The 19696-nt window shown below is 48.2% G+C and overlaps 1 protein-coding gene across 3 annotated transcripts in view; it reads right to left on the bottom strand.

Annotated features, from left to right (window-relative positions):
* Nucleotides 1-19696, bottom strand: part of LOC135209695 (intraflagellar transport protein 88 homolog) — a gene marked incomplete at its 5' end in the record, with an annotated part of 88101 nt that overhangs the window by 52020 nt on the left and 16385 nt on the right. For all 3 annotated transcript variants that reach the window (XM_064242452.1, XM_064242451.1, XM_064242453.1), the window contains 1 exon segment: nt 19062-19203. In XM_064242452.1, the coding sequence (XP_064098522.1) occupies nt 19062-19203 (142 nt within the window).

Below are 19696 nucleotides of genomic sequence, written 5' to 3'. Positions count from 1 at the left end.
TCAGTACCTACCTCTTTATTTTTATCATGTTACATTAAACTCACCGGTAAGCTAAAGTCATCAGCTGCCACAGGTCTGGACTGAAAGTTTAGCTCTTTACCAGAAACAAGAGTTACTCAGTAGACTACAGATTCAGAACCTAACATAAAGTTATAAATCAGTTGAGGATTCCATTAAATATCTTCAGAGGAATTTTGTTCAAGACTTGCTATTCAATGTTTGTGACAGAAAAATTACATGTAAAGTCATTTTTACAATTAATGTCAGGATCATTCTCAAAATATGGTGAGTAACCCATAAGGAGTGCTATTCAAATAACTGCAAGACAAATGTACATTTCCATGTTCAAATGGAATGATACGTGCATACTGTGATACTTTTACTTATTTATGAATATCAAAATCCTACCGATGTATAATTTGCTTGGATTTGGCATGGATTTATTATTCTATGAAAACCTGCCAAATACTTTTTCTTAATTATATATATGTAATTAGTACAATGGCAGTGTGAAATATTTATGATGGAATAAATACAGCAACAGTTTTCTCATACTAGAGAAATTCTCTTAAGTTTCACAGGGTTATGAGGTCTGAATGGAAAATATTACAAATGCTACACAGGGTCTACTTTCAGATAAACACATATTTTTACATATTTTACAATAAACTACTGATACACAGACATCTTAATTAGCCACTCTCAAAAAAAAAAACCAAAAAAACACAACAAATGGAAAATTGTCATGCTATTTCCTATTCTGTAGCTGCATACTGCATTCATCAATCTGCATATGGATTATTCTATCATAACTTTGTAGTTATAAGGGATCCCACCCATATAAACAGGACTTTATGATGCAGCTTTAGTTATAAAGAATATACAGTACTACCTCAGGATACGAAATTAATCCGTTCCGAAGCGGCCTTCATAACCTGATTTTTTCGTATCTTGAACCATATTTTACATGTAAATTGCCTAATTCGTTCCAAACCCTACAAAAACACCCCAGTAAATTTTATAATAAAACTAAATTGACCAATAAACAATGAAATACAACAATTTGGACCATTCAATACCTAACAAACTACATATACTACTAATATGTACTACATACCTGTAAATAAAGTGTATTAGTGTACATTGTACAAGAAATACTGTACATACATACATATGTCGTAAAATGTGGAATCTTACCTTTCAAGTGAGGCGATCTCCGAAAGTGGTGACAGAGGAGGAGGACAAATGGCAGAAAACACGAACACTTAATTTTACGAAACACATTAAAAAATGATAGGAAACATTAACACTAAACTTTACGAAACACATTAACAAATGGCAGAAAACGTTAACACTTAACTTTACAAAAAAACTTTTAAAAATTAAATTTCTGTTTTCTTTTTCTTATTTTTTTACATTTTTTTTTTTTACTTTTTTATAGTTTTTTTTTTTTTTTTTACAAAATTTCAATTTCTTCACCACCGAATGGATGCCAGTCCGTTTATCAAACCATCCCCGAGAAGCCTTGAAGTCTGGGGTTGGCGTCAATGTATCTTCTCCTCCGTTGTCTTCGGCCTGGGCAATCAAATCGCCGAAAATAGTGTTGGCCCTCTGGCAGATTGCCGTCTCGGTTATCGTATCGCCAGCGATTTCTTTGTTCTTAATCCATTGAAGAAGCAGCCTCTCCATCTCATCATGCACGTGGCTCCTCTTGTTAGACAAAATAGTCACGCCCTTGGAAGGTGTAGCTGCTTTGATGGCTTCCCTCTACTTAAGTATGGTGCCTATCGTCGATGAATTTCAGCCGTATTCCTTAGCAATCATACTCAACCACGTGCCAGCCTCATACTTCTTGATAATCTCCATTTTTGTCTCCATACAAAGCATCCTCTTCTTTCCGTGAACTTCAGCAACTTTTTTGGGACCCATGACTATAGTACATAATTAAGTTGTGTGTACTAATCAAGTTCTCACACAACACAATAAAGTACAAAGCGAAATCACTAACACGAATTTACGTTAAAAAACGAAATCGTATATGAACGAATGAATTTCGAGTGCTTACGATAACGATGCTGCTACGGAGTGACCAAAGAATGCCTTTATGTAGATGCACGATGGGAGAGATGCTGACCAATAGGAGAGCAGGATCTTACGGCGGTAACTAGCATCAGGAACCAATGGGAGAGCGGGAGGATGGTGGTGAGTTTACTCAGTTGGCGGCGCGCAAGTTTTAAAATTGTTCTCGGTGGTCCGGGCGAATCTCAGGACTTTACAGTAACGACCTTTCGTAACCTGAATTATTTTCGTATGCGAAGGCAAAAAAACCTTCGTATTTGCTTTCGTAACTTGAATTTTTTGTAAGTTGGGACTTTCGTATGTCGAGGTTCCACTGTAGTTTATTAAAATCCAGTACAAAACTTTTAATTGAAAAAGTATCAGTAAAATTGACTAATGGCACTTCTTCCTCTACTCTAAAGTCTTTATAAACTACACAAAAGACACAGCTACCCTTGACCCTTAATCAAAGTTACATCGTGATGTATCATCCCACAGTTGGTTGCTCTGGCCATAAACCCTTATCTTAAAAATTAAAAAAGAAACTTTAAAATTTCTAAATTATAATCTTTCATCATTTATTGACCAATTTCAATGCCAATCCATAAGCCCTGATCTGTCTGACAGGAAAAATAAATACTATTCTTATATGTGAAAGGGCTAAATTTTTGCACTTTTCTCAACCAATTTCAATAACAATTCATAAGCACTATTCCCTGACATGTATGACAAGAAAATAAATCTTGTATCTGAAAGGGCTGAGTTGTGGCAATTTTATTTTGTATTTGGGGATTAGACGACTGAAAATTTGAAAAATGAAATTGTTAAGATACAATAAAGTTTTACACATACTTACCTGGCAGATATATACGTTTAATGGCCCACCCATCCTCCCCTCAGGAGATAGGGGGAAGAGAAAATCTGTCAGAAAACGGGAATGATTCCTATTACCGCCACCCAGCGGCGGTAGGGGGTGATCACCTGACCTACCTGTAGCGTGTGCCGCGAGTTTTGAATTCTGTCGGACGTCAGAGAGATTAGCTAAGTATATATCTGCCAGGTAAGTATGTGTAAAACTTTATTGTATCTTAACAATTTCATTTTTACACATGCAACTTACCCGGCAGATATATACTTAGCTGATTGGCACCCTTGGAGGAGGGTAAGAGATAGTTACTCAATATAAATAGCAATTCAAAAAACAAGGAAAACAACGTTTGTTGTAGGTACTATAAATAAACTTAAATACCTTGATTCCTACCTTATTGGGCAGAAGACTTCATGAATACTGTCTATGAGTCTGCTTGCCTCAAGAGTTCCAGTGAGGATGAGACCTGCCACTGATAACTCTTCTGGATCTTGTCAATGTGGGCTAGCTCGCTTACTCGACAGAGCCTTATTTCGGATCGTACCAATGGGGCCTATCCCACTTACATGGTAGAGCCTTCACCTTTGTCATATCAACGGGGACTAACCCTCTTACAAGACAGAGCCTAGGTCCAAACCATTACAAGGAGCATGAAACAACCAATCTCGACCACCTGACCACACTACAGGCGGTCCCCGGGTTACGACGGTTCCGGCTTACGACGTTCCGAGGTTACGACGCTTTTTCTTAAATATTCAATGGAAAAATCCGTCCTGGGTTACGACGCTTGTTCCGAGGTTACGACGCTGACGCTTCCGACGCTCCGAGTTAACGACGCTTTTAAAAAACGCATACTATGATAAAAATCCTTTATAGTTTAGCACAGTATATTAATAAAAATAAGTTTCTGGTTAGATTACAACAAAAATTTTGAGATTATGATGATTTTCGACACTTTTTATGTTGTATTTTTCTATGTTTTTTAGTGACGCCTCATATGCGGAACTAGTTTCCGAGCGAATGAATACATACTAGTTTACATATAACAGTCCAAAAGCGCAAATAATGAAAAAATCATTGCTTGTTTCCAGTAATAATAACAAAACGAAGTTTCTGGTTCAGATTACAACGCAAATTTCCAAGTAATCCAAAGAGAGACATTATCCAGTAATTTGATCAGAAAGAGAGAGAAGAGAAGAATAGGAGAAGAGAGAGAGAAGAGAGAGAGAGAGAGAGAGTCTTCCGACGCTCCGAGTTAAGGAAACAGAGAAGTGTTTCGTTTCGTTAAACGGCCTCCTGACTCATGCCAGTAAATGTTTTGTTGATACTAATAATATAAGCCTATTTAAAGATACGTTTACTTAATTAGTCTATATGATACGTAAATAGTAATCAACTGTTCTTGTAAGCCCTCAATATTTGGCAAAATCGAAGTATCCAAAGAGGGACATTATCCAGTACGTAATTTGATCAGAGAGAGAGAGAGAGAGAGAGAGAGAGAAGAGCGAGAGAGAGAGAGAAGAGAGAGAGAGACGCTTTGGCAACAATGGTCTCGGGGGGGTTTTATAGCTTCCTTCTGCTTGATGATCGTGGATATTGTAGAAGGATTTCGACCATACTCGTTTGCCAAATCGACGATATGAACGCCACGTTCATGCTTTGCTATAATTTTCATGTTTTGCTTCCATCGAAATCATTTCTTGGGTTGTTCTTATCACCTGCTTTGTCTTTAGCTTTGAGACCCATGGTTAATAATAAAATAGACAAAATAACACGAAAAATAGGCGCAAATACAACGAACTAAACAACGACGTGTTAACATGCAGCACCAACAAACAAACAGACTGAACGCCATTTATCGGTCGCCTATACAACTAACACTCATCGCAAAATCGTATCTCAAATATTTCGTTGTATATCAAAGCTTGTATTTTCGCAAATTTTCTGTTATATCTCAAAACATTCGTATATTAGGGCAATCGTATGTCAAGTTTCCAATGTAATTGATCAGAGAGAGAGAGAGAGAGAGAGAGAGAGAGAGAGATGAGAGAGAGAGAGAGAGAGAGAGAGAGAGAGAGAGAGAGTTAGAGAGTAGAGAGAGAGAGAGAGAGACGCTTTGGCAACAATGGTCTCGGGGATTGATGTAACGTTTATTTTCTGAACAGATAGGACAGAGAAAGTGTTCGTTTCATTAACGGCCTCTGACATCATGGCAGGAAATGTTTTGTTGATACTAATATATAAGCCTATTTAAAGATACATTTACTTTAATTAGTCTATATGATACGTAAATAGTAATCAGCTGTTCTTGTAGCCCTCAAGATTTTGCAAAATCACTCCAGGTTGTACATAAAACTTCAAGAATGTAGTGTCACCAGAGGATTCAATAGTTTTTTACCTTCAAGAACCAGCATTCTTTATGAAAATAAACTCCAGGTTGTACATAAAACTACAGGAAACGACATGTAGTGTAACCAAAGGATTACAAGTAAGGTTTTTATAACTTTTTATTAGTTTAAGACATATTTCCAAGCGTCGTTCCGGCTTACGACGATTTTCGGCTTACGACGCGTCTCAAGAACGGAACCCCCGTCGTAACCCGGGGACTGCCTGTACTTTGTTATAAACTACGATTTGAAAATGGTACTTTTCCCTGACCACTTTCAATCGACCATAAAAAACAACACCACAAGATTAAAATTCCTAATATCTAAACTAAGTAGATTGGTTTCAGCCCTCCCCCTGTCCCAGCACCGAATCCGCAGATACGTAAGGTCCGAGAGAGAAGCACTTATCATAAGTCACACGTACATCTCTCAAATAGTTAGATGCAAACACAGAATTGCATCTCCAATATGTGGATCCAATTAAGTCCTGCAAAGACATATTCTTGTGAAAAGCTAAGGAGGTGGCCACGGCTCTGACCTCATGTGCTTTAACTCTCATCTGTCCGAGATGTTCCTCTTCACAGGAAGCATGTGCTTCTGTAATAATATCTCTGATAAAGAATGCCTGTGCATTCTTCGACATCGTTCTTCTCGGATCCCTTACTGAGCACCAAAGGCTCTCCGAGTTTCCTCCCATTTACTTTTTCCTCTCTAGATAGAACTTGAGGCTCCTTACCGGACACAAGGTTCTCTCTATCTCTCTCCCTACTAGGGAAGTCAGTCCTCTAACTTCAAACGTCCTTGGCCAAGGCTTAGAAGGATTCTCATTTTTGGCTAAAAATAGGGGGTTAAATGAACACACTGCCGAATCCTTCCTGAAGCCCACTGTCCCTTCTAAAGCCTGGAGTTCACTTATTCTTTTAGCTGATGCTAAAGCAAAGCAAAGACAAATAGATTTTCCTAGTCAAATCCCTAAACGATGAGTTATTGGGAGGTTCAAATTTATCTGACATAAGAAATCTTAACACCACATCCAGGTTCCAGCTGGGTGGTCTAGCTGTTTTGGACTTCGAAGTTTTGAATGATTTAATCAAATCATGTAGGTCCTTATCCTCCGTGATGTTTAGTCCTGTATGTCTAAACACCAAGGAAAGCATACTTTTATACCCTTTTATGGTCGAGACTGCAAGATTACATTTCCGTCTCAAATACACAGGAAATCTGCTATTTCCGTCACAGAGGTACTGGAAGAGGATACATTCTGATTCCTGGCCCACCTTTGGAATACTTCCCACTTCGACTGGTACACGCGTATAGTTGAAGGTCTTCTGGCTCTTGCAATTGCCTTTGCAGCCGCGCGTGAAAACCCCTTCGCTCTGACGAGTCCTTCGACAGTCTGGAGGTTTTTGTGGTATCTAGGCCCCCCTGTTTGTTGACGTACGCCACTACTGTGGTGTTGTCGCTCATCAACACCATTGAGTGTCCCATCAGACAGTCCTGGAACTCTTGGAGAGCGAGAAAGGCTGCCTTGAGCTCCAGCACGTTGATGTGAAGGTGCTTGTCATGATGATCCCACACACCCGCAGCCAGCAACTCCTCCAGGTGTGCGCCCCATCCCTCCGTCGACGCGTCTGAAAACAGCAAAATCTCTGGGGGGGAGTGCGAAGAGGCACTCCTCTTACGAGGTTCCCGTCGTCCAGCCACTAGGCTAGGTCCTGCATCACCTCCAATGTGAGAGACACGGGGAAGTACGGTGGGTCTCTTGCCTGTGACCAACTCTCCTTTAGTCTCCACTGAAGAGACCGCAGGTGAAGACGCCCGTGAGGGACTAACTTCTCGACAGACGACTGATGACCGACATGACCTGCCACTGCTGAGCTGGCTGCTCAAGAAGGGACAGGAAACATTTGGCCGCCTCCCTGAACCTGCTGATCCGCGAGTCTGCAGGGAAGACTCGCCCTGCTACCGTATCGATCAACATGCCCGGGTACTTCATCCTCTGCTTGGGCTCGAGATCCAACTTCTCGAAATTCACTACAATCTCAAGGTCGCGGAAGAATTCAAGGAGTCGATCCCTGTCCTGTAGCAACTGCGAGCGGGAGCTCGCCAGGACCATCCAATCGTCGAGATACCTCAGAAGACGTATCCCTACCGAATGGGCCCAAGCCAACACCAGAGTGAGCACTCACGTGAACACCTGTGGGGCGGTTGAGAGACCGAAACAAAGTGCCCTGAACTTGTACACCGTCCCGTCGAGGATGAAGCGGAGGTACTCCCTGGAAGACTGATGGATGGGTATCTGGAAATACGCGTCCTTCAGGTCCACAGAAAGCATGAAGTCATTCTCCCTGATGGACTCGAGCACTGAACGTGTCGTTTCCATTGTGAAACGAGTCTGGCAAACGAATCGGTTCAAGGGAGAGAGATCTATCACCGGGCGCCAGCCCCCCGAGGACTTCTCCACAAGGAAATGTCAACTGTAGAAGGCCGGTGACTGATCCCATACGATCTCCACAGCTCGTTTGCTCAGCATGGCTTCTACTTCCTGCTGAAGCGCCACGTCCCTGGCAGAACCAGGAATGTACGTTTGTAGATGGACCGGGTTGGAGGTGAGGGGTGGCAGAGACTCGAAGGGTTGTAGATATCCCTCCCGAAGGACATTTACTATCCAGGTATCTGCTCCGTAGCGCTGCCAAGTTGCCCAATGGCTTGCTAGGCACACCCCCACTTCCGGCAGCAGGTGAGGGGAACGCCGTCCCTAGCGTTTCCCTCCTCTCTTCGACTTCTTCTTCCCGGCTCCTCCTCGAGAGAAGGAGGGCTGGTTATGGTCACTCCTTACAGTTGAAGTCAAGGGTAGTCTTTCCACTCGGCTTCGACAAAGCAATCGACTTAGCCGCAGAGGAAGCGCTAGCTAAACTCTTAGGCTTAGATGCAGTGGCTCGAGGCTGCCCAGCCGCCTTCGAGACTGCCTGGTGGAGTAGACGGTCACTGTCGTCAGTGTGCCGTTGTTCCACCGCAGCGTCCACCATCTCTCTGGGGAAGAGAGAGGAGGAACTCCGCACCGGTCCGTTGTGAAGACCCAAGGCCGCCTCACGCCCTGCCGACCTGGTTACTTGAGTGAGGACAGGGTCCCTATGCCTCAAAACCAGGTTGGCCCACAGGTTGGCCGTCTGGTGGGCCAGGTAGGAGATAGCCCTACCTCCAGACTGGCACAGTCTCACAGAAGCCGGGTCCCCTTCAGGAGTGATGTTTCCTGAAGAGGCCATGACCTTAGACACTGTGAGGGACCACAGGTCTATCCAGGAGACTGCTTGGAATGCTACCATGGCAGTCAATTCCAACGCAAGTGCCTCTTGCTGCGAGAACCAGAGGTTCTCTGACAGCAGGTGCTGCAGACACCCCCGGAGTTAGCCTAGCTAGCTCCGGGTTAACCTGCTTGGGCGGCAGAGGGTCCTCCGTTAGCACGTAGAAGCACCTCTGTCATAGTAGAGGTGGGGGAAGGAGCTTGGACGACCTGCCGGACCGAAGTGAACCCTCCTGTCCGGAGACGAGAGCGTCCACTTGGCTCAGCACACTGTCAGCCAAGGCTGATCGCGGCAGACCCACCATCGTCCTGGGTTCCTTTTTAGGTCCCCAGAACGACTCCAGCATAGATGCAGGCTCAGAAGGTGGGAGCAGCGATCCTTCCCCAAGGTCATTGTGCTGCTGACAAATCAGCGCAATAACCTCAACAAAAACCTCTGGAACTCAGGAGTGACTGCGTCTTGCGGAGACGGACCATCCAGCCCGTCTAGCGAGAACGCCTCCCGAGATCCTCCTCCTTCCACAAGAGGAGCCATAACAGACCCCTCTTGGTCTCCTCCTGCCACTTGCGCGTACAATCTGGTCGGTCCTAGGACCGTGCCAGGTTCGTAGGCCCTCATGGCAGGATCGCTTCGCTCTTCCCAGTGTAACCCGAGGAAGTTGAAGGGATAGGAGAGAAAGACCTGACGCTCCCCCCACGCCCACCGGCAGAAATGACAATTTGTCGAAAATTGCATTTTTCCTAACTTTACGAACCTGAGGTCCGTTAACAATAGGAAGGTAACTAGCGGCAGCTGGGACGGTCTTAAGCTTCGAACAAGGGGAGAACGGTAGTTAACTGCTTGTCCGATCGTGCGCGCGCCCGCGCGCCCGAGAGGTGAAGAATCACTTTTGCTTTAGGCCCATGCAAAAAGTTGCAGAGTGAGGGTGGCATAGATGGGACTATATGTAAAGGACCTCAGGTTTGTATAGTTAGGAAAAATGCAATTTTCGACAAATTGTCATTTGTTCCGATACGTAATACAAACCCTCGGTCCTTTAACAATAGGAAGACTCACTTCTTGGTGGGAGGAATCTGAGTCTTTTTGGTGAACAGACTGGTGTTCGTCCAACCCTGGAGTGCCTCCCTGGTCGTAAGAGCAAGGGAGGGATCCAAACCTCTGTCCGATTGATCGGGGTGTGCACCGCAGGATCAATGGTCAGACCTCTGGGCCAAGTACTAAGAGAGAGGCAAGCGTATCTCTTCGTACCAGCAAGCAAGAACCTGTTCCTGTTTGCAAGAGACAATCATAAAATGATGGGTTTGTCTCAAATTGGCATCCACTTCCTCCCCCTTGTTGGAGGAAGTGGTGGATATTTACTCCTATCCCTACTGAAAGGGATAGGATGGTGCTCTATTGAGTAGCTCACCTGCATCTCGTCCTTACCCAGCAGGGTGACGACCGTGTCCCTCTACCCAGAGGTAGAGGGAAGAAAAAGATGGGAAGAGGAGCCAGTCACACTCATTCCTCATCCATTCTTACGGTCACACCAGGACTCGATGCTGTTCAGCCTGCGAGGGTCTGGGTTAACTACACAACGTGTTGAGCAACCACCACGGTTCCCAAGGAAAAAGATCCAAGGAACTGTGGGCAATATCCCGCCCAAGGTAGAAAGGAGGTGCATGCGGTCCGGTTGACCAGGCGCCTGCCTTCATTACCTGCGCCACGGAGAAGTTCTTGCGGAACGCGAGAGAATGATGAAGAGGCGTCCACACTCATCCTGGGTGTCGAGTTTCATCAGACAGCTCCGTCGCGCCTTCACAGGACAAAGCAGCATAGCCTTCGTATCGGAGGCGGTGAAGTCCATTAGGGAGGGTATTGTGAAGGACTCGAACCAATCGTCAGTTACCGAAGGGTTCAGAGTCTTCGCTACGAAGATCGGTACGAAATCGAGCGTCACAAATCCCCATCCGTTTGTGCTTGACTTCTCAAGAGAAGTCATGCAGTTACCTAAGACGAAAAGAAGGGAATAGTCGTATGACCTATCCCTCTTCTCGACTTTGGTTATGTACAGTACTCATACTGACAAGCTATTAAGACGAAGTAATGATTGCTCTGGAACAACCGAACTAAGTCCACAGCATATTTCGTAACTGACTCGGGCGCTCTGACAACTGCCGACTGACTGGTTCGGAATCAGTAGAGGCAAGTTGTCCAAGCATCCGGGTAAGTCACGTGACCTTCGCCCTTTAAAGAGTTATGCTGAGAGACCAAACAAATAAAATATTTGTTAGTCATCGATGCCGGACGGCGCGGCGATGATTCTCTTAATGCATAAGCTCAAAAGGCGAAAGTCAATTGCCTTCAAAAGACCGAGGTCCCTGATGGCAAGAAAATCTCATAGACGTTGAATCTCAGAATTAAGGAGAAAACAACACTGTGACGTTGAAGACGAAGGTAGGCAATGAATGCAACCTACGTCTTCCAGCTGAATCGAGAGAAGGAATCTCAAGATTCTAAACCTGTGCTTACAAATGAATGAAAACGCTAACCGCCATTTCATTGCTGTCCGGTGTGCAGTGAAAGCGGGCGTTCTTCAGTAATGAAACACAGGGGAGAGCCGCCTGAAGAACTGCTTCTCATGGGCTGAACGTTTGGAAGTAGAGCTGGTAGGTGTGGGAGTAGGCGATGTCTTTCAATACATCTGCTAATCCGGGGTGAACAATGAACAATTGCACACCTCCGAATATAAGATATTTTGAGGACAAACTCAGATTCCGCAAAAATCATTCGCATTATCGAGATACGATGCAGCAAGAGACTATTACAGAATTCTGTTACCGTGCGGTAAACAGAAAGATGAGAGTCGAATAGATATCTCTGTTTAAAATTCTCGCAATACCGAAGACGATGAATACTAGCGTCACAGCAGTAGATGGTCATTCATGTATGCGAGAATCCCCGTTAATCAGAGACTTAAGCCCGTGATTGTTGGGCAGAGATACGGTTGGAATTCAATCAAAGCAGGTGAGAAAGACATAACCAACTGTCCACCTCGAAGCGGCAGCTGGTACTGAAATGCCTCGGGCAATTCAATACGCAGTAGCTGTCGCTGACTCGTCATCCTGAGTTGCCAAGTAATCCTTTCCACGAAGGAATGCGTTCGGCTAGAACCACCGAGCATAAAAAGATATGCTCGAGCAATTATATTTATGCGAAACGAACGAATTTCGGTAAATATAAAAGCTTAAATGGTGTTGTTGTGACAACACCATAAGTATATAAAATTGAAACTGGAAACTCCTGGGAGGTTGCAGGCAACCCCGAGTTGCAGTTCAATTAGAATACTTTTCGTCTAAGTCGCAATCCGTGAATAAGCCAGGATAGCGCCTACCCCTCGACCATTCAACTGCTTAGCAGAATCATGTCGCGAGGTTAATATACGTAGTATATTTGTAGGATTCTGAACAACGATCTCCATCCTAAATTCTTTCCTTCAAGAAAACAAAATAAGGATTGGAGATCGACCACCTTCGGTCTCTATCAAAGAGAGTGAAGAAGTCTTCCTCGAAGGAAAGCTTCAATGGTGAACAGAATACTAAGACGATAGTTCAAGCAAACTGGATAATTTCCCGTCCCGTTTTTTCTTTATTATTCCATGGTTGGGTCGCCTACTGTGAGATAGTCTTCTTTCAGCAGCAGTCTTCTTCCTAATGCTAGAAATTCCAGGAATTCGAGCATAGGCGAGTTGGTTCCGATTATCGTGTAACATATCGGGGATTCTCATCTCGCTCACTTTGGACCGTGGTCTCGCCTAAGTGTTTGGAGATCGTAAGAAACTCGAACACTCTGAATGCGCTACAAATTCCGTAGAATTCTATGCAGTCTGCGAAACCCCCACCGAATTCGTCAAACGATATCGGCTGGTGGTCCTCTCGATTCCCGTAGAAATCGAGAATGGGGCAGGATCCCTCCTCAACGACCGGGGCTTACGTCAGGTAGGACCCGAAGGTCCCCCCGGTAGCGCAGTCCCCAACGTGGGATCCTACAGAGAAATCTCTGTAGGATCCCTCCCCTTTCCCTCGTAGCGGTAAGGAGAGAGGGAATGGGGGAGGAATTGGATACTCGCTCGCCTTCCCAGTGGAACTAGCAGTTGGAGAAGAGTAGGAGCAGCCATCGCCTTGCGGCGATGGCCTCTTAGAGTCTGGGAAAACGTATCGTCAGGAGAAACGTTTTCCCGAGGAGGGTTACGAACTCTCACTGTAGGTAAGGGTCTGCCACCACTGTGAACGTCGTCTGGGTGGGGCTGATCGACACCTGACAGGAGAGAGCCGATACCGTCCTCCGACTCATTCCAGTCCTCGTCGAGGTCGAAACCTCTCAGGAGGACCGAAGAGTATTTAAATACGGTGTCCGAAGACACGTAGAAACGCCGCTGTCGCAGTAGGAGGTGGAAGTAGCTCGATCGACCGGCCAGAACTGAGAGAGCCTTCTTGTCCGGAGACGAGAGACTCTGGTTCAAGACAGAATCGGCAAGCTCCGATCGCGGCAAACCCACCGTCGGTTTGGGTTCCCTCTCGGGCCCCAAAACGACTCGAGCAGAGACATGGGCTCTGCTGGTGGGAGCGGCGATCCTTCCCCAAGGTCGTTGTGCTGACGAATCAGTGCAATAACCTGGGCAAAGTTACTCTGAATCTCGGAAGTTACAGCGTCTTGAGGAGTAGGACCGTCCAGTCCCTCCAACAAGAGCGGCTCCCAAGACCCTCCTCCTTCAGAAGAAGGACCAGCACCAGATCCTTGACGGTTGCCTCCAATCACTTGCGCGTACGTCCTGGCTGGTCCTAAGACCATACCTGGCACGTGCGGCATCGTGACGGGATCGTGAGCGGCGCATCTCTCACGATCACTCCTATATACCTCGCTCTTCCTGGCGTATGCCGAGGAAGTTGAAGGTATCGGAGAGACAGAACTGACGCTACCCCCCCCCCCCCCCCCCCTGAAGGTCGCCTCCAATCACTTGCGCGTACGTTCCTGGTTGGTCCTAAGGACCATACGTGGCACGTGTGGCGTCGTGACGGGATCGTGAGCGGGCGCACCTCTCACGATCACTCCTAGCTACCTCGCTCTTCCCGGTGTAGCCCGAGGAAGTTGAAGGTAGTGGAGAGACAGACCTGACGCTCCCCCCCCGCTCGCTGGCAGGACCAGCGTACGTGGGGGGCTGCAGCCGATCACCAACCCGCGGTGGGGATCGATCTGCAGGCCTGGCGGTGCCGCTCACCTGTGGCGAGTGGCTCGACTGAGCACGTCGACCCCGGTCCCGTGCGTCAGACGAGCTGCTGCTGGTTACCGTATCCGCCCGGTCCCTGTGGGAGCGGCGGTCATGTGACCTGCAGAGCTCACTTTCGCGGTGAGACCGGTGAGCGTCCTCGCGGCACGTCAAACCGCTGGTACCAGCCGAGGCTGGTACCATCGGTCGAGGGGACCTGGGGGACCTCTTCCCAGCCTCAACCCGTGGTCGGTACAGAGACCGTCACGTCCACCCGACCCAGGTACCGGCTGGTCGCTACGAGAGCGGCCGCTGGCCTGGCGAGAGTCACCTGAGCGGCTCTCGACAGTCTTCTGCTCCGTGCCTCGGTCATGACGCTGAGCGAACTCAGGCGTCTTAACTTTGGCTGCACGGTCACCCGAAGGAGACCGTACACTCGGAACTTCTCGCGGACGAGAAACCGAGCCGGTACCTGGCTTAGCAGCAGAGCTGCCAAGACCAGGCGAGGGTGTACCAGCGGTAGCCAGCACATCCTTGGTCCCCGTCTTCTTCTTCTTCTCAGAAGAGGAGACGGGCCCGTTCCCGAAGGAACAGGAGGCCAGCAGAAGAAAACCCCCCCGTCACACCGGAAGTGAGACGAGCCCTTTCGAATTTCCCGAAGGAGTCTTAGGGGGAAAACCCCGGTTTACCAGCTGGTCGCTGCGAGAGCGGCCGCTGGCCTGGCGAGAGTCACCTGAGCGGTTCTCGCCAGCCTTCTGCTCCGTGCCGCGGTCTTGGCGCCGAGCGAACTCTGGCGCCGAAACTTTGGCTGCACGGTCTCCCGAGGGAGAGCGTACACTCGGGATCTCCCGCGAACGAGAGACCGAGCCGGAACCTGGCGTAGCGGCATCGCCGCTAGCACCAGGCAGGAAGTACAGTGCTAACTGATACTCCTCTGGTCCCCAGTCTATCTCTTCCTTAACGGAAGGGGAGACGGGCCCGCTCCCCGAAGGAGCAGGAGGACCAGCAGAAGGACCCCCGTCCCACCGAGGTGGGACGGGCCCTTAGAAGTTCCCGAAGGAGACTTCTTAGGGGGGGGGGAGGCAGCCTTCTTCTTCTTCGGCTTATGGGCCTTAGAAGTCCGAAAGGGGAAGAGGCAGCAGGCAGACGAAGACGAAGATGACACCTTCCTCTTCTTCGTCAGCTCATGCAGGACAGTCGTCAGGTCCTCCATCTAGGCCGGAGTCGGGCCTATTGCCGAAGCAACACGGCCCGACTGCACCTGTCCGGAAGGACCTGGGACTGGGGAAGACACACCATGGGCAGGACCAGCATGGACAGGCGCAGGAACCAGGAGCGACAGGAACAGCAACCAGCTCATGAACGGCAGGAACAGCGGCAGCGGTAAACACAGAAGGGACAGCCAAGCCAGTAGCGGGAACCACATCAGCGGCAGGTACGGCAGGCCCAGCCATCGCCTCGTAGAATCATCGGCAGCCAGCGGGAACCTGGGTACTGGCGGCCGGTCCAGGGGGCGAGCTGCTGGAACAGCGAAGTCTGGGCAGGCAACAAGAAGACAAAAACACGGCGCGGCGGCATACCCTCCTCGGTACGTGCGGCGACCCGGCCCTAGTAGCGGCAGACGGCGTCACCGACACAGCATGGGGAGTGTAGGTGGACCAGCGGGGGGGAAGCAGCATAAGCGGCCGCCTGAAGGTTGTAGTGGAGACCGCTCCAAGGTCACCGCCCCAGACCGCGCTAGACGCTGCAGCAGATCGTGGATGCTAGGCACGCCCTGCAGCCGCAAGTGGCCCATACCTGTCCAAGGTCGTCTCCCACGGATGTAGCACCTGCGGTAGCACAGACAGATTAGTAAGAGGGGTTCCCTCACGCACGGGGGGGAGACATGCCCCACCCCGAACGCAAGGAAGACCCCAAATACAAAATACAACGAAGAAGCTGAGCGGGGGGTAGGAAAGAAGACGAAGAATCGGATACCAAGGGAGTCGCGGGAGAGCTTTCCGACGACTTCCCGGCAGACCTTCCCCTACCCCCGCACAGCAGTGAAAAGTAATATGAAAATGAAACTGAATACTGCACTTGCGATTCACTTCATAGAACTTAAAGGGGAAAGATCAATTCCCGGGTAAGAGCGGAAACTTGATCCATAATAATATGATGCTATCATAAAATATTTATGAAAATGAAACAGAATACTGCACTTGCGATTTTCACTTTCACATAAATAAATCGTAAGGATTAATTCCCGGGTAAGAGCGGAAATTGATCCAAAATTAAATTTGATGCAACTAATAAATGAAAATGAAAAGAATACTGCATTGCAAATCCACTTTCATTGCATTCTATTCATACAAATAAGAGGCTCGTGCCGAGCGCAATCACGCTCTCGGCAACGAACGCACAGGGCAAAAATATAATGAAAAAGAGTACTTACATCTTTCAATTACACACTTTCGTCCCTAAAATACATGGGACGTCGGCGGCGCGAGTGCGCCCGCCCTTGGCACCGAGACATAATTCAAGGGTTCAATACATGAAAAGAGCGGAAATCGCCGTCTCTACGGCGATAGCTCCATGTTGATTCATAATTAAGTAATGAAAATGAAAACAGTGTACTTACAGTTTCATTTTCAAGTCAAACAAACCATTAGTAGAAAACACAATATAAACAAAGCATACGACGATGAAGCGGGCAGAGAGCGATGACGAACACGTCCTTCACACCCGCGGCCGAAAGCAAAAGTGATTCTTCACCTCTCGGGCGCGCGGGCGCGCGCACGATCGGACAAGCAGTTAACTACCGCTCCCCCCTTGTTCGAAGCTTACGACCGTCCCAGCTGCCGCTAGTTACCTTCCTATTGTTAAAGGACCGAGGGTTTGTATTACGTATCGGAACAACTGGCATGTTGGGGGGCTGCAGAGGCTCGCCAACCCGCGGTGGCGATCGAGCTGCAGGTCTGGTCGAGCGGCTAGACCGAGAACAGCAGCAACTGTCCCGAGCGTCAGAAGAACTGCTGCTGGTCCCCCTATCCGCCCGGTCCCGGTTAGAGCGGCGGTCAGGGGACCGACAGAGTCCGCTGTCTGTCGTGGTGGGAGCGAGGCCTGTCCTCAAGGCGCTTCCAGGCGACTGAGGGGACCGCTTCCTCGCCTCAGCCCATGGCCGGTCTGGGACTGTCGCGTCAACCCTGGGTACCAGCGGCTCGCCAAGAGAGCAGTCGCTGGCCTGGTGGGAGTCACCTGGGCGACTCCCGTCAGTCTTCCGCTCCGTGCCTGGATCCTGGCGCCGAGCAAACTAGGTTGCCTTTGTCTTGGTTGCACGGTCACCCGTGGGCGACCGTACATTCGGTACCTCTCGCGAACGAGAGGCCGAGACAGTACCTGGCGTCGAGACAGAACCTCTGGTGCCAGACGAGGAGGTACTGGTGTTAGTCGGTACCCCTCCAGTCCCCGTTGTCTTCTTCCTTGCGGAAGGAGAGATGGGCCCCCTTTCCGAAGGAACAGGAGGACCAGCAGAAGTCTCAACCATTCCACCGGAGTGGGAAGGACCCTTAGAGGTCTCAGAGCGAGACTTCTTAGGGGGGGAGGAGGCTACCATCTTCTTCCTCGGGTGTGGGGCCTTGGAAGTCGAAGGGGAAGCGGCGGCAGCAGACGACAACGACACCTTCCTTTTCTTCCTCTTCTTCTTTGTCAGCTTCCTCAGGACCACCATCAGGTCCTCCATCCAGGACGGAGCCGGGGCAGTTGCAGAAGCAACAGGGCCCGGCTGCACCTGTCTGGAGGGACCTGGGGTGGGGGCAGCAACACCACGGGCAGGAACGACGGCGGCAGGAACTGGTACGGGAGCGGCAAGCACAGGAACAGGAGGCGGAGCAGGAACCAGCGGCATCCTAGGCACTAGTGGCAGATCCAACAGCGAGCTCTTGGGACACCGGAAGTCAGGGGCTGGAGCAAGAGCGGCAAAACCAGGCGGCGGTGTCACGACCATCATCTGTACACCCGGCAACGGCGCCTGGACAGCAGCTGTCAGGGTCACCATCAACACATGCTGTGTATACACAAGGTGAGGAGAAGCAACATATCCTGGCATGGACACTGTAGTCGTGGTTGTCGTCACCGGGCCATGGGTTACCGGCCTGGTCCCTCTCGCAAGATGACACAGCAGCCCCTGAACGCTAGGTGTCCCCTGAAGCCCCAGCAAGTACCAGACCCAGCCGAGATTGTCCCCAGCGGCAGGCAAATCTGAGGAAGTGTCGGGTTAATGGGTGGGGGGTTTCCCATCGCCCGGGAGGGGGGGGGGGACAGTTCCCACCCCGAGTGAACAGACGACCCCGAATACAACTGCACGTCGGGGTACCTCGCCCCCTCCTCTACACTCATCTGATCGAGGGAAGAGAAGGAGCGAGATACACCCCCCGAAGGGGAAGGAGCTGTGATGGAGGGAGAAAAGAAGAAGACGTGTCCGTAACCAAGGGAGTAACTGGAGAACCCTCCGATGACTACTTGGCTGGCTTACGCGGTTTCTTCCTCCCTTCATAACGCTCCCACTGCTCCTCCGACCAAATAATACACACATCACAAGGCTCGGCACGAGAGCATTCACGCCCTCGGCACCAAGCACACAACTCATGAGGGTCAACCTCGAAAAGGGATTGAAAGGCCCCTCACTCACGGCCCTCCACACCAGGGCACAATCTGCGGCTGACAGGGGGGCGAGGGGTCTTTCCGGCTCATGGGAATCCATTTCCACAAGACAACACACAAAATAACAAAAATTAACCTGGTACTCACATTATTTCCACACAAGCACACTAGTAAGAGAGAAAGTAATATCTTCACAAAATGAAGGAGTATTCCAAGCATATGACGAAAGTGGGCAGAGTGGCGAACAACACGTCTATCACCCAGCGCAGCCGAAAGCAAAGTGACTCTTCACCTCTCAGCGCGCAGACCGCCGAATGTCGGAAAAGCAGTTAACTACCGAACCCCCTTGTTCGAAGCTTACGACCGGTTCCAGCGGCCGCTAAGTTACATTCCTATTGTTAAAGGACCGATGGTTTGTATTACGTATCGGAACAAACACAGATAGCATGATACATGTAGGCACTAAAATTACTGACAACATCGCTGTTTTATATCAAACTAATGCATGATGACAAACACCTGAAATTTCAAGAATAAACATCAAATCGGTGACAAACCTTCGTGAACCAGGACGTGATCCACTAGCAGCACGACTTTCTCTCTGTTCATGGACTCTTTCCACTTTCTTCAGTTCTTGAGCATACTCAGCAGCTTCCTTTAAGCCAAGATCATTACTAAGCCGAATCAACAGCTTAAGGCCTATGAACAATGTAAAGAATATATAAATGTTTGAAATTTAAGTAAGCATTTTACATAATTTCCAAACAATATCATCTATAAAATGAAGCCTACAAATATGTTAACGTGATGGGGCAGATCATATCAACATAGGTTAAAGCATAAGTTAATCTTTTATTGTATATATGAGAATTCCAACAGCTTTCTCTACAAGAATAAAAACTTGGTGAAATAGCAAAATCCAATCTCTTTATAAAGGAGATAAGAATGAAATATTTAATACATACCTATTAACCACGCAGTAATGGAACTTTAATTCAGTCAAAATACTATACTGAAAAAATCATATCCTGTGCAGTCACACTGATCAACATATAAAAGTGAGGAAATACTAATTTTATTATCAATAAAATAATTTGTTTCCATAAACAACTTTACATGACTAAAACCATACAAGAACTATAACAAAACTGCACATGTTCCTACCAATCACTCATGCTACAAGCTTAGTTTA

Source organism: Macrobrachium nipponense, chromosome 38 (genome assembly GCF_015104395.2).
Source record: "Macrobrachium nipponense isolate FS-2020 chromosome 38, ASM1510439v2, whole genome shotgun sequence".
Lineage (NCBI taxonomy): Eukaryota > Metazoa > Arthropoda > Malacostraca > Decapoda > Palaemonidae > Macrobrachium > Macrobrachium nipponense.
Note: the sequence above shows the minus strand (reverse complement) of the source record. Positions and strands in the feature narration are given on the sequence as shown.